General features: G+C 53.2%; 1 protein-coding gene across 2 annotated transcripts in view; it reads left to right on the top strand.

The window, feature by feature from the left end:
* Nucleotides 1-5,377: 5,377 nt before the first annotated feature.
* The window catches only part of GAD1 (glutamate decarboxylase 1), a 39,740-nt gene continuing 30,156 nt past the window's right edge, over nt 5,378-14,961 (top strand). Inside the window, exons 1-4 of one of the 2 annotated variants that reach the window (XM_061435544.1) lie at nt 5,378-5,690; nt 6,067-6,224; nt 7,702-7,846; nt 11,113-11,175. In XM_061435544.1, coding sequence (XP_061291528.1) covers nt 7,765-7,846; nt 11,113-11,175 — 145 coding nt within the window. In that variant the 5' untranslated portion in view covers nt 5,378-5,690; nt 6,067-6,224; nt 7,702-7,764. Of the gene's footprint in view, nt 6,225-7,701; nt 7,847-11,112; nt 11,176-14,961 lie in introns of both variants that reach the window. The other variant, XM_061435542.1, reaches the window with a different exon arrangement.

Genomic DNA, 14,961 nt, shown 5'->3' with positions numbered 1-14,961 from the left:
ATTGGCAATCCACTCTGGTATTCTTGCCTGGAAAATTCCATGGACAGAGAAGCCTGTTGGGTTACAGTCCATAGAGTCTCAAAGAGTTCAACACGACTGAACATGCACATGCACAGGGCCCACACACAATAAGTAAGCCTAGGCAGCCAATACCAAGGCCATTCTCTGTGTCCAACCTTGGTTCTCCCTGGTCAATGCTGTATTTGTCAGTTACTTCCACAGAAATGATGCATCACACATTAACTCATGGATCTGCAGTTCAGCTCCATTCCTGTGTCCAAAGCAACTTACATGGCCAAGTCCTTATCAAAGTTGGTGGGGATGGGCAGGAAGGAGTGGGGGTGAAGAGTATACAGTTCAAATTTAGAGAAGAAGAAACGTTTTACCAGTTAAAGTCTTCCCATGCTCCAATGCATGTATGTGGTTTATCCCTAGCTATGTAGTTGAGACAATGTGCTTATAGCCCCAGTGAAAAGATACTGATTATCATTTAATCTGCATATTTAGGGGCTTCTTGAGATTTTACCTTCTTGTAGATCTAAAGGATCCCTGACTTACCCAGAGGCAGAGAAAACAAGACATCAGCTGTGCACCCAAGAGAAAGATAGAAAGAAGGAGCTCCCAAGGCATTGATTTGCAGCTGACACAGCTGAGAACCTTAGGTGTGAGCTCTTGTTAACAAGAAAGAAACTGAGCTAGAACAGCAATGATGAACCCCATCTGTTAAGGTTCTGTTTTCTTCCCTGAGTAACTGACTCAGGATTAGGCCAGATAGGGAAGGAATCTGATCAAGAATAGAGCTTTAAGTTATCAGATTCTCCACAAGTAAGTCAGAACCTTCTGGAAAGAACCTCTCAGAAGCAGTGGTCCTAGGCACCTAATTCTGAAAACAAGGGCTAAATACCTGTTATTCTAAATAGTTCAAGAGGTTTTACATTGAAAAAAAAAAAATATATATATATGGTTGACCTAGTCGTATGACACAGATTTGAACTGTGAGTGTCCACTTAGATGAGAATTTTTTCAATAATAAATACTATGCTGCTGCTAAGTCGCTTCAGTCGTGTCCGACTCTGTGCAACCCCAGAGACGGCAGCCCACCAGGCTCCCCTGTCCCTGGGATTCTCCAGGCAAGAACACTGGAGTGGGTTGCCATTTCCTTCTCCAATGCGTGAAAGTGAAAAGTGAAAGTCAAGTCGCTCAGTCCTGTCTGACTCTTCACAACCCCATGGACTGCAGCCTACCAGGCTCCTCCGCCCATGGGCTTTTCCAGGCAAGAGTAGTGGAGTGGGGTGCCATTGCCTTCTCCTAATAAATACTATAGTACTACACAATTCCAGGTTGGTTGAAAGTGTGAATGCAATCTAGGATACAAAGGAACCATGGATGTTGAGAAATTCTGTATATGGGGACTGTAAGTTACATGTGGATTTCCACTGTGAGGAGGGCCACCCCAGCCCCCAGTGGTCATTCAAGCCTCAGCTGTATTGCTATTACATACTGTTTCACTAAAAAAAACATACAGGAAATCATCTTCCTTGCATCCCATTCATTTGCTGCTGCTGCTGCTAAGTCACTTCAGTCGTGTCAGACTCTGTGCGACCCCATAGACGGCAGCCCACTAGGCTCCTCCATCCATGGGATTTTCCAAGCAAGAGTACTGGAGTGGGTTGCCATTGCCTTCTCCAAGTTTCTGTTAAGAGAATTGAAAACAGATACATTTTCAAAGCTCTGTCAGAATTGCAGTTGAGGACTGTTACTTCCTTGGTGTCCTGTTTCACAGTGAAACACCTTGCCTAATACCAGAGTTTCTGTCCTGAGGCTACCTTTACAGAGCAGTTTTGTGGGAAAGAATCAGATACTTTACATCCCCTTCTCTTTCACCAAAGGGACTCTCTTTCACCAAAGGGACAAAGATTCTGAATGTTTCTGGCCACTTCCGGCAGCCTCTCTAAGCATTAAAAAGAAAAAGAAAAAAAAGACCCTGCTTTGTGAAATATGGCAGAGTGTGAGTGTGAACTGGAAAAGGCCTGCCAGCAGCAGTTTTCCCTCAAGTACTGCTCTCTTGTGGAATCCGTTGTCCCCTGTCAGAAATAGTAGTCTGTCGCCATCTGGTGGTCCCTCCGTCGTCGTCGTGTTGGAAATAGCGAGAATAGGGCGTCTTAAAATGTGCACAAGATTTGCCCAAATACAAATTACTCTATCCTCTTTGATTAATTTCTTTATTATTAGAATATTTTCACCTTCAGAAAGGGACCATGTGATCGAAAGAGAAGGGACCATGTGACCATTATTTGAGGAACTCACCACTGTTCTTCAGAAGAAAAGGTTGTAATTTCCGGAGTCCTCTTGGCTGCGTTCAATTCCGGCTGGAATTCTCTCTCGCTTGCCACAATTTTTAACCCCTTCCTGTCTTTCAGGGGTGAGTGTGAGTGTCTTCCAGGGGTGCCTGTTGTGGGTAGGGGTGTCGATTTAGCTATGGTTCCCAAGGAAAGTCCAGAATGAACTATCTTTAAAGAACACAATCACACCGAATTCGCTCCCACTTAAGAAAAGCTGAGTGTACGGTTAACAACGCCTTCCACAGCCCTCGTCTCGGGAGACAGACGTTTAAACGGTGAGCACTGCTATTTCCCCCCCTCTTTTTTGGTCATAAATTAGATGCTTAAAATAGACCTTAACGAGCAAAAATGAATTCACAATGGGGCTCCAAAATTACCTTTTCTGAAGGCTAAAAAAGCTAAATGCGTCAAAAAAAGAGATTGACGTTTCATATTTACTCACCTTGACGTGGACCATATTTTACGCATAAAAATCTCCCCCGCAGCCCATTCGGGTGCCCCTTCCACTCCTTACTTCACCCACTCCTTTTTTTCCTTTGCCCAAAGGTTTGGCTCCAAATCCACTTGGAGTATCTTTAAACCTCCCAGAGAAGGGGCACTGTGGGCGGAGGGTCATGTTCCCAAGCCCCAGGCATCCTTGACCCAAAGGAAAGTTGACTTCTGAAGACACAATCGAGTAGCCGGAGCTGCAGCCCGGCTACTCCTCCACGCCCGGAAGAGAGAGAACAGAGGGGTCGCACTCGCCGCCTCTTTTTTTCTGCTTCTGGGCATCTTGTTCCCATTTCTTCAAAGTGCTAAACCTTAGATCAAAAGCAAACGAAACAGCTGGGCGGATACCACTCCCTTCCCGGCCACCCCTCACCACCGGTTCGAGTCCCTAGAGAGGATATCTTTTTACCACCCCCATCATCCAAAGCATCTTCCCCCGGGAGTAATAAAAGATAAAAAGAAGAGTGGAAAAATATAAACAAAAATATAGATCCCAAATATTCTGAAGAGCCAAAAGACAACCACAATCACCCTCCTTGCATATTCTTACTGGGGAGGCAAGTAGGGGGCGAGGTACTCCACCACCACCACCACCACCCCGCCCCAAAAGGGGAAAACAAACCCTGCATTTACTGCCTGGAGGCGGATGGTGCGAGGGAGGCGGGTTTGCTAGATACTGGCGACCTAAGCCGACGAACTGGAGGCGTCAGCTTCCAAACCGTGGGCTCTGTCCTTGGTGCTGAAAGAGCCGTGCCCTACGTCCGAACTCGCTGTGCTGAAACTGTGGGATTCTGGACCCTCAGTTCTTTACCATCTCCGCTGAGCCCAAGAGCCTGGGTTGGAATGGAAGATAATTGGAAACCAAACTAAACCCATGAAGTCCCCAAGACTGTTTCTCTCCCCTCCTAACTGGAATGTTCATGAAGGCAGGGATAATATAAGTTGCCAAGACAGTGTAAGTTCCCTGAAAACAGAGCCTGACACCAAGCATGTGATTAATAAACATTTAACATATTACTTACTAATATCATATTAAACATTTTAAAATTAAGGACAAGCAGGACCCTTCATTCCTCCCTTCCCTCTATATAAAGGAGAAAGGGAGGGATATCCGTGCAGCTGGACGGACTCAGCTTTAATTTGCTATACACAGTCCTGTAGATTTCTTTCTCTGGCGAGAATATTGGCTAAAACCTTAGAGGTGAGAGTTTTGAACACAGAAATCAGAAGAGGGAGTGGTTGGAAGTGTCTGATGCCACAGGTGAAGGTAAACAAATCTTCCTTTCTGGGGAATCTCGGGTCTTGGGAGAAGGTGGAAGGGACAGAAGGTGAGCAGGCATCTTCCTGGTACAGCACACCCTGAGAGGAGCCTCCTCCTGCTGGCCTCCTAGCCCCAGCCCATCTCGAATGATTTATCACTAGCACCTGGGTCCTTGATTGGCACAACCATTTCTCTTAGGGAGAGCTGAGGAGCGGGCATGGGTGGAATTCCGAGCCTTTTTTCTTAGTAAACTGCGTTTTTCAAGCGTGGCAGAGATGCTGCGCGGTACATGGTTTGGAGGGTTTTTTTCTGCGCGGAGTGGGCACGCCCACCTGCCCAGTCCTGAGCTCTGGGACCCAGAGTTGCAGTGACCTACGCCTGCCTTTCTGCATGCTCTTCCGTTTTTAAAAAGTGCCCGAGGTCTTACTGTAAGATTGAGAGAGGGCGACAGTATTTTCTTTAGTATCAAGGGCAACGCGGTTATTTCAAACCTCACAACGAGAACCCTCTTACTAAATCGGACTGTATCTTCCCAGGCGGAAGGGCGGAATCTTCCGTCTCCCTTATGGAATTTTCAGTGCTTTGTAAGATTTTCAGCATTCCCACTGTGTAATGGTGAAAGGCAATAAGACATTCAGAGAGAAGAATCAGGATTCCGGTGGACTAGCAAGGTCGAAGAAGTGTCCATAAATAACCCCTGCCTGCAGCATCGCAACAACAAAATCACTGTGAAAACGAGGAAAGAAATCACTGGTTACACTGTGTCACCCAGACACAATGATCAACTCAGTTTTGCCCTAAAGAAAAAGAAACTGGGGTGGAGGAAAGAGGACACCATAAATTAGAGAGGAGGGTGCCTGAGGGTTGGCTTGAAAAGGCGGGAGAAAAACAGCCACGCCAGCCCCTCCAGGTGTTGACCCTGGGGCGCAAGGAAAGACCCGGCCAGCACAGGGCCTCTCGGTCTCTGGCCGCCTGGCGCCATCTGGTGGAAATTTTTCCGTGAACGCCTTATACCGCGAGGGGCTTTCGGAACGCGGCAGTTTGTTCAATCCGTCTAAATATTGCAAAAAGAGAATCCTTAAACAGCGTGAGACGAAGGGAGAGTGGAGGGGTGCGGGCCTGGGCAGAGATGGCCGGTCCGCTTCCCCCAGCCCAGCCCCGGGCCACCTCTATGCTCGGGTTCCCCTTGTGTGTGGAGCGGCGCTCGTGCGTGTTATTAACCTTCAGATGTGATCAATCAGGAGGACTCCTTTCCCCATCACCAAGGGAACAGAAGCTAGGGGGGAGCGTATAGTGGGTTGGAAATCGGACCCTTTTCTCTACGGAGGCACTCGGTAGTGTGCGCCGGTGGAGTACTTGGGGAAGCTCCGAGCAGGATGAGAAAACTGAAGTGAAAAAGAGATGGAGTCCTCTACGGGTCTGCGAGTTCTCTCCTCATCTCTGCGTCCTTTGCTTTTACAACGAACCTGGCTCAGTAGAGAGCCAGCAAGGACATGACCCAGGGAGAGGTTTCCGCTCGTGGAGGCATCAGAAAGCTGGGGGAGCCGCGGGGCAAGTAACAGACGCAAAGCTACAGCTCTTGTCTTCTCGAGGATATGGTAATGGGGGAGAGGAAAGGGAGGGAGAAGCACTCAGCGAGGCAGAATTCTTCACAATTTCTCTTTTCCTTCTCCTTACCCGACCCTCTGCCTAGCTCAAAAAACAGAGCGTGTTGAGTACGTTCTGGATTACTCATAGGGCTTTTTCTTTTCTTTTTTTCCGGGTGCAAACCCGTGATCTGGGTTTATAATCGCCCTATAAAGCTCCAGAGGCGGTAAGGCACCTGCAAGGAGCCCCGCCGCTCTGCCCACGAGCTGCCCCCGCGAGCAGCGGCCTCGTGATTCCCCTGCTGAGCCGGTCCCCGCCTCCCCACTCCGCCTCCGCCTCCCCCAAAGCCAAGCAGCCGTCTCTTCGGATCGCTCTCCTCTCTTCCAGGAGCTCGCGTGCGGGACGGTGCTAGCAAAAGAGAGGCTGCATCTGGAGGTGACTCCGGGCAGATTACGCCTGAGGCAGAGCCGGGCCGAGCCGGGCAGATCGCTGGGCGCTACGCAGAAGACCGGCAGGAGCGCGCGGCTTGCTGTCTCCCAGCCTAGGTGGGTAAGCGCGCAACCGCCGGGACCTTCCCAGTGCCCAGTTGTGATTGTTCAGCTGGGTCCTGTTCAGCCGCGGTTTCATGGCCAACCCCCACCCCCAGAGTCTGTCGTCTATACCCTCCTGAACCGAGAGCTTCCCGCCCGCCCCAGTCTTAGCTCCCGGTTCCTGCGCGATGCAGAGACCTCAGCCTTCACAATCATCCTATCCCCATCAGCGAGATTCATGCCCCGAGGACGCACAGAGGCTGAGGCTCACGCAGAAGTGGAGAGAGAGCGATTTTCTCCTCCGCTTCCCGGCTGCGAGCACCGGTCTCACCAACGGGCTCCTGGCCAGCAGCAGCCGAAGGCGCGACTCAGAGCGGTAACCTGTTACTTCCCCAGAAACCGCTGTCTCCCAGCTGCCTACGTTGCTGTGCGAGTGCGCGCGCGGGGCTAGGTGTGGGGGTCCTACGGAGAGTGTGGAGGCGGTGGCCTGCGGGCGCTACTCTGCAGGCTCTTGTATCTACCCAGCTTTGCCCGCACTCTCTCTGTTCCCTGGCCTTCGGAAGCCATCGCACCAATGCTGAGCGCGGAGAAGGGACGCCGCGCACCTATCCTTATCTGCCGCCTCCCGCCCGTTGGGCACAAGTTGGTTTCCCCGGTGATATTCCCCTTTCTTGCCTCCCTCACCCTCCCCAGGTCTGTACAGCGAGAAATCCGGGGTGGAGGGGAAATACAGAAACAAGAACGGAGCCCGGTTCTTGGCTTCGAAATGGCTTAAAGCGGGTGGGGCAAGAGGGAGACGAGCGAGGTTCCGACTCGCTGCTTTCTGGCTGTCTGGAGTACAAGGTGACTGTATATCTTCCCCAGCCAAATCCGAGGGAGACCGTGAAAACACAAACCCCTTTTTCTCCTCTCACCTTGTCTCACCGAAGTCCCGGTTCCCTGGAGCAGTTAGCCTCCTTCTTTTTAGGGAATTAGCCAGACACAACAACGGGAACCAGACACCGAACCAGACGTGCCCGCCCTGTGCGCCCTCCTCCTGCTCACCAGCCCCCCCACCCGCCCCGCGCCCCTCCCGCCTGCCCGCCAGCCGGCTGCTGAGACCCAATAGAGCTTGTCACGGCTGGGCTGGAAAATCGCGCACTGAGTCTCCCTAGCCCTCCTAGCCCAGCCGCCCGAACCCGCGCGACCTGCACTGGCCTTGGGTTCCCCTAGTCTCAGCGCTGCGCTCCAGGTCGCGCCACCGCGCCGCCAGACTGGAGAGGAGCCCGGGGCTACGTTGCGAGCGCCCGAATCCCAGAGCTCGCGTGCACGTCTCCTCCTCCCCCAGTCCCCAGCCTGGCGCTCCCCCAACCCAGCCCGCCAGCTGCCCTTCCTTTCGCCTCTCCCTAGCCCAGACTTAAGCGGGAGCGTCCGCGCCCCCGCCCGCTCAATCGCCTCTGGCGCTCCTGGACCCCGGAAGCCCTCCCCATACAGCTCTCGAATCTCTTTGCAGCCTTTTCTAGTGCCCGACCGGCCGAGGACCCCGGACAGCAGAGGCCTCGGGACGACCGAGCTGATGGCGTCTTCGACCCCTTCTTCGTCCGCAACCTCCTCGAACGCGGGAGCGGACCCCAATACTACCAACCTGCGCCCCACAAGTAGGTCCTGCTCTAGTTTCCTATCAAATGATGGGGGCGCTGGACCTGAGGAGTCTGCGCTGGCGTAAAGGGAAGGGGGAGCGCGGAGATGATGGAGGCTAGAAAGAAATGGGGCCCTGACCCAGGTCTCAACCAGAGGTCGTTCGACTGCCAGGGATGCTAGGTGATTCCAGGGCGCTAAGAGAGTGGGAACCACACAGGGTCGGAGCGGCGGCGATCTTTCGCTACGGGTGAAGGACGCGCGGTGAGAGTGTTGTTTGTGTTGTGTTGTGTTGTGTTGTGTTGTGTTGTGTTGTGTGTGGTTTCTTTGCTAGGTGAGACGACCGGGGTCGGTGCACGGGGAGATGTGAGGAGCTGGGAGACTCAGCGGGAATAGAGTTTTCTATCTCCAGATTTCGTTGAGCCGAGATCTGACCCCTCCCCCTCCGTCTTTCCCCCTGGAAGTCTATAATCAGCGGAAATTTCGACGTTAATTGCAGCTTTTAGAAAACTCGGGGTCCCTAATTGCTCCAAATTTGCGTCGAGCTATTGACGAGTGAGGGAGAAGCCAGTGGCGAAAAAGGAGCATAAAACGTTCTGAGATTAAGCCTCTACATTTTAGACAATTAATTACATTTCAAAGACCAAAAAAAAAAAAAAAAAGTGGGCCACATTTTGAGTGGCAAGAAGTGGGGAACAAGGAGGAGCCCAGAAGGTTTGCCAGGGAAGAAGGAGAGAGCAGCCGTCTCTTTTTTCCGGGCCAGGAGACCTGTCAGCAGTGGACACCTCCCAAAGAGTGAAAGGGGGAACGAGATAAAAGGTGGTGGGAAGATTTATGTTTCCCCATCCCTAGCTCGGCGTGGCTCTTCAACCCATTTGTAGAATCTGGGCATAATTCGGATTGATTTCCTACCTCTTTGTAGAGGTGGGAAGATGGAGAAATTGTTTTCCGTTTTCCACTTTAGATTGAAATGGTCTCCCTCCAAATCTATCAGCTCCAGAGAGTAAGGGCCCCAAAATTTTTGTATAAAAAGGGGGCTTAAGGGTGGTACTGTGATTGGAAAGAGGGCTCATTGCTTTGCTTTTATGGCACTTTCTATAAGCTTGAGAAAACATCAATTGTTCTCAACAAGGAAGGTTGGCAGGGGGCGGAGGAGGGAGTGGTCAGGTAAGCCCTTTATCCTACCCATAGGTGCTGCCCTTGGCTTCTTGGCAGAAGACCTCCTCTTAAATTTTTAGACTGCTTTCCAGTTCCCTTTGCAGCTCCGATGCCCCACCCCCAGGGAAGCTACAATTACCCACACAATAAAGAGGGACTCAAGAGAGCCGCCAGCCTTGGTGGCTCATGAGCTGCACACTGGCCACCAGAGCTGCTCGGAGGCCTGAGTGCCTTTGTCTGTTGCTGAGGCACAGATGGATTTCTTTTCCAGTTCTCTCCACATTTCCCGCCCCTTTTCTGCTGCCTTGGCAAGGGTGGGTATCCATAGTGTTCATCCACCCTCGAGTCCTGCACCCCCATCACGCCCCTACTTCCCAGAGGCAGCCCCCAGTGGAGCCCATGTGCCCAAACCTAGGTCCAGACCCAGTAGAGGCACTGACCTGAATTCATTTGTGGCCTGGAGGTCGCGCCCGGAATTCGCCAAGGCAGAGGGAAGATCCTGAAACACAGGTTCTGAGATGCACCTGTCTTGTTTCCCGCCCCAACAGCCCAGCTGCGGTGAGCATCCCAGGCTGCACTCACTCACCTGGCTCTCTACCCACTCTTGCCTGCCCAGCTGGCTCCGCTTCTCTGCCCCTCCAAGGTCTCCTGGGAAGTGGCTTTGCTTAATTCACACAATTTTACACAACCTCTTACTGCAGCGACCCCGCCTCTTTGCCCTAGATCACTCAGTCTTCCCTACATCAAAGGGGCTCTCTCACTTCCTCTTCCCATCTCACTCCCTTTCTTTCACTGTAATCCCCAACTCTAAAAGGCAGTGCAATGGGTCTGAACTCCAAGCCATAGCTGAGTGACCTTGGAAAACTCTCCTCACCTCTCTGAGCCTCACTGTTATTATTTGTGAAAATGAGTCTTAGATTAACACTCCTCTTGCTTCATAAGATTATGAGGATTAGATGGGATGACGTTTACAGTGAAAGCACTGCACCGGGTGGAAATAGCACTTTACCTTAAAGGTGCTGTTACTGGGGTTTAGCTTTCGCACTGATTTACTGTCTGTTGCAGGAACTCCGTCTGTGACACGCTGTCTCTCTGACACGCTGTCTCTCTGACGTTGGGCTAGTTCCTCTCCCCGCTGAGGCTCTGTTGTGCCTCGGGTTTAATGGATGTCACTCTCCTTATCGCAGCCAACATTCGTGCGGGGCTGAAGGCACCGGCCAGGATGGGGTGGGGGATGGGAGGGACTAGAGACGCCTTGCTATGAGGAATCTGAGAATTTCTCGCTAGGCCCACCACACCAGGTCGCACGCGGGCTCCTCAGGCACCCCTGCACTCCTAGATGGAAGTTGAATCCTGAAGGCAGGTTAGACACTGAGGAGTCTGAGAATACGGCAGCTACTGAGTCCCCGATTTAGACCTCGAGAAAAAGGGTCTGATTCCCTTTACTTCTAGAGATGCCGGAGGGAAGGGTTAATGAGGGGCAGGTTAGGAAGAGGGGGCAGGGATGAAGACCCCAGGCGCACTATTGTCTTACTGACTCCCCAGTCCTGCTGAAGAGCAGCCAAGCGAGCCCGATCATCTAGTCAAATACTATTTTTCACCCAATTAATTCCTGAACTCTTCCGCGACCCCATTTCATGCCAGTTTATTTTAAGCTGCCACTCGGCTGGAGACCCGCCAAGAAATTATGAGACGCGTTGGTCCCAGATGTCTCTTGTGTTCCCTTTCCTGGCTGCTGTGGTCGCCCTTCGGGCAGAGACCAAGGGACAGGGCCTGCGGGTGGGTGCTGGCCAACTGAGGAGCCAGCCCTGTCCCACTCCGCGACCCCTCGGCGGCCACCCGACTTGAATGGCTGGGGTCGCTTGGAGGCCCAGCAGAGCGCGGGGCGCGCGGCCTCTCAGAGACACTGTTCCCTATCTGAAGTAGAATCGGAAAGGGACTGTGGTGGGTTCTCTGAGGGCACGAGTCTCCCTGTCAGCCCAAAGGTCAGACTCAGCTCGTTGGGGAAAGAGCTATTTAATGAGGCGCACTGGCAAAGACTTGCCCCCACCCTCCCCAGAACACCTTTGCCTTCGACCGGGTCCCAGACTGTCCGAGCCTCACTGAACGCACGTCTCTTGCTTTCTAGCGTATGACACCTGGTGCGGCGTGGCCCATGGATGCACCAGAAAACTGGGGCTGAAGATCTGCGGTGAGTGAAAGGGCCCGCTGGGCCCCAAAGGGCTTCGAGGCGAGCTGGCTTGGCGGGTTTGGGAGAGTGGGATGTAAGCGGAAGGGAATCCTGGCTTCTGAATGTTTTCGGAAGTGTCTACAGCCCCGACGCCAGGCGGAGACGCTCCTCTGCGGCTCTTGACCTTCATCTGCCCTCTTCTGACCTGTTCCCAAGGGATCTTTTCCGATAGGGTCCAGGGGTCGGGGCTCCCCTGGCTGGGGACGAGCACAGCGCCCCAGCACTACAGCCTCGCTCGCTCTTCATGCCCCGCGCTGGGGCAGTTCTGACCGGAGCGCTCGGCCTGTGTGTCGCGAAGGTGGAGTAAAAAGGTCTGGCTTTCCTGGAGAGCAGGCCTAAGACGAGATACACGGCTAAGACGGTGGCTAACGCGTCGTACCTGTTCCGCCTCCACCATTGCGGGTTGAAAGTGGGCTTCTCGGCTGGACATTTTTGCCCCGAGATGTCAAAACGGATTCAGATTGCGTTCTTTGAGGCCTTGGAGACCAAAAGAAAGGATTGCCAGCAGCCCTAGGTGGCCTGCCTGGAGGAAGTGCGGGCAGTGCAAGCTAGAGGTTTTGCGGAGCTTGCCCTTGAAGGGAGAGGGAAGGGAAAGGGGGCCAAGGGGGCGTGGGGCCACAAGAGGGAAAGAGGGGGTGTCGGGCACGATTCGTCAGAAAGGAAGGAACAATAGATCTGGGAGCTGGAGGGGAGGAAAGAACAGCTCTCCAGAGACGTGAGGATCCGAAATGAAAACGCCCAATGGGGTGTGATTTTTTTTTTTTTTTTTTTTTTTTAAGGAAAAAAAGATTTGTTCGAAGGGACACAGCTGAGTGGCTCCGGCTGAACAATGAGGACTTGCTTTCCTTGCTACATTTCACCGTCTAAAATCTCTAGCCTTATCGGGCCCAGAAAATACGGACGTCCCCGGGCAGGGGCTGGAGAGGCGGGGGAAGATTAACGAGGGGCTTATTAAAAGGCAGTCGCTCAGCTGCTGCGCTCGGGAGATAGCAGCGGCGCAGGCGTGGGCGCGTGCGCCCACCCAGCCCCGCGAGCAAGCCGGCGAGCCCGTGGCCTCTGGGACAGATCTTCCTGGGGCCCTGCATCCTGGGGCCCCAGGGCGGCGGCAGTTGGTGGCCTGAGCAAGAAGACTTATTTAGCAGTTTCTGGGAGAAACCCACTTTCCCCTGCCTGACCGCGCGGCGCCCTCCCTGCGATTCTGGGGCTTCGTCCCCTTGATCCTAGGAGCAGCAATTACGGCGAGGAAGGGTTGCTCAACTCCAGGACCTAGGCGTTCTGCGGGGAAAGCCCAGCCTTGGCTTTGGCCCTCTCCCCTGCACGCGAGTCCTGGGGCCGCGTCCCCGCGCGGGGGCACCAGGCGGCGGCCGAGCTTTGTTCTATAAATAACCCCCTCCCCCCGCCGCCATTCCCGACTTAATAGCCCGTTTCGCGCCAGGTCCCTTCGGCGGCCGCGGCGCTTGGCTTCGTCAGCCGTCATTGTCATGCAGCTGGGCAAGCAGAACTGAGCGGGCCCTGGGCGCCCGCCACGGTCGAGGGCGGGGTGCGGGCGGCTGGGGCCGAGAGCTGCTTTCCCCGCGATGCAAGCTTTGCCTGGAGGGCGGCCCTCGTCCATCCTGGTCCTAGCTTCCTGGCCTCGGTCCCGGGCGGTGCCCCCTGTTGCCCCGACTACAGCCCTTCGGAGTCTGGGAGAAAAAAAAATCTAAACGCCGCTTCGGGAGACACACCCGAAGTGCCCCGAAAGGGTAGAGGGGCAGGAGCATCCCTGGATCCGGGATTAGGTGTCCCGGAACTGGGGTCCGCGAACTGGGAAGTAGAGGCTTGCATTAACTTCCTCGGAAGAGGAGCTCTGGCGGAATTTGGGGGCTAGCATCCTCGGGGAGTTTCTTCTGTTTTTACCCTCCTCCCCAACACTAATTTCAAGAAAGTTGCAACCCCTGTAACAGGAGAGGGCTGGCAGTTTGCCCACGGGAAACTGGCTTCTGCTAGTATGCAAGCTTTGGGGGCCACAGGCTAGAAGGCTTTACAATAAGTTGGATTCTGAAAGGCAACACCGAGAGGATTTGTTTTTCCGTACTTTGAGCCAGCTTGGGCTTTCCATTTCAGTCTAGCTCCCGGAGGCAAAGTGCAGTCTTTGGTTTTGACCTGAATCCACAGCCGGTCCCCTCCTCCACACACAGATACCCACCCCGCTTTCATCCCAGGCCTTTGTGGGCTTGTAAGGTGCCCTCTTGGCCTGACACTATCCAGGTTGGTTTGACCTTTCACCTTAAGATGGTTGAGGGGACTAATGGTCATTTTCTCATTTCCAAATCCATTGCCCTGGGTAACCCCTATTAAACGTTTCAGTGCCTTGCCTCTTTCACTCTCCTATCCCCATCCCCAACCAGAAAAACAAAGCTGCTAGGAAGGCCCTTGGTCTCACTGGTGGGACCCTTAGTTCTGGAGGCAGAATCACCTGGGAGAGCAGTCAGCCAGGAGAAACCCCAGGACTTGCCAAGAGGTGGAGAGCAGGGTGGTTATAGGTATGATGGTGTGACCTAAATAGAAGGAGATACAGGGAGCCCTGAGTTCTGTTACTGTGCTCTGCTGACTTACTGGTGAGTCCTTGGGGCTCAACCACTTCTTTATGCAGAGCTCCCAAACTGGCTCCCAGTTACAGCCCCTGAGCTGTTTTATTTAGCCCCGTGCAGTGTGTTTACGTGTGTGTCTTATTTTGTGTCAATCACCAGCTTTTAAACATAGATTTCGAATTCTCTATGCTTACGTTTCTTGAAACTAAAAAAAAAGTGTTTGAGGTGGGGGAGAGATCTGGCAGGGTACTCATATCCCAGAAAAGTCAGGAAAAGAACCCCGTTCTCTGATTTACTGCTGCTAAGTCACTTCAGTCGTGTCCGACTCTGTGTGACCCCATAGACGGCAGCCCACCAGGCTCCCCCGTCCCTGGGATTCTCCAGGCAAGAACACTGGAGTGGGTTGCCATTCCCTTCTCCAATGCATGAAAGTGAAAAGTGAAAGTGAAGTCGCTCAGTCATGTCCGACTCTTAGCGACCCCATGGACCGCAGCCTACCAGGCTCCTCCATCCATGGGATTTTCCAGGCAGGAGTACTGGAGTGGGGTGCCATTGCCTTCTCTGACCCCTTCCTCTAGGGAGATGCAATTCCATGCTATAGCTTGATGGGTGACAGCATGGGCTTGGGCTTCAGGCCTCACTTGCTCCCTTGGCCAGGTAAGTCTTATGCCAGGCTCAGTTCAAAGCCCCACTTGGAAACAACCAGCTTGAACCCAGTGCTTTCTAATTCCTCACACTTCCCCCAACTCATGGGGCTGATTAGGCCTTTGAGTGTGGGGTCGGCTGTGAGGAACCAGCAGCAGAGCCCAGAGAGGCCCCACTGAGGCAAGTGGAAGAGAGCCGAAGCTGCGGTCAGCTTTGATCAGCTTGTAGCACCTCTTTGCCGCCTAAGACTGTTAAGTGACCAGTTGTTCACAGGCTTAAAGTGAGTGAAAATCGTTCAGTTGTGTCTGACTCTTTGTAACCCTGTAGACTATACAGTCCATGGAATTCTCCAGGCCACAATACTGGAGTGGGTATTCCTTTCTCCAGGGATCTTCCCAACCCAGGGATCAAATCCAGGTCTCCTGCATTGCAGGCAGATTCTTTACCTACAGTCTGAGCCACCAGGGAAACCAGGTCCTTATAGCTGAGATATAGAGCAAAAGGGAGTACAGTCTGCATCAGTCTCAGGGGC

The sequence above is a fragment of the Bos javanicus genome, chromosome 2, assembly GCF_032452875.1.
Source record: "Bos javanicus breed banteng chromosome 2, ARS-OSU_banteng_1.0, whole genome shotgun sequence".
Taxonomy (NCBI): Eukaryota; Metazoa; Chordata; class Mammalia; order Artiodactyla; family Bovidae; genus Bos; species Bos javanicus.
Note: the sequence above shows the minus strand (reverse complement) of the source record. Positions and strands in the feature narration are given on the sequence as shown.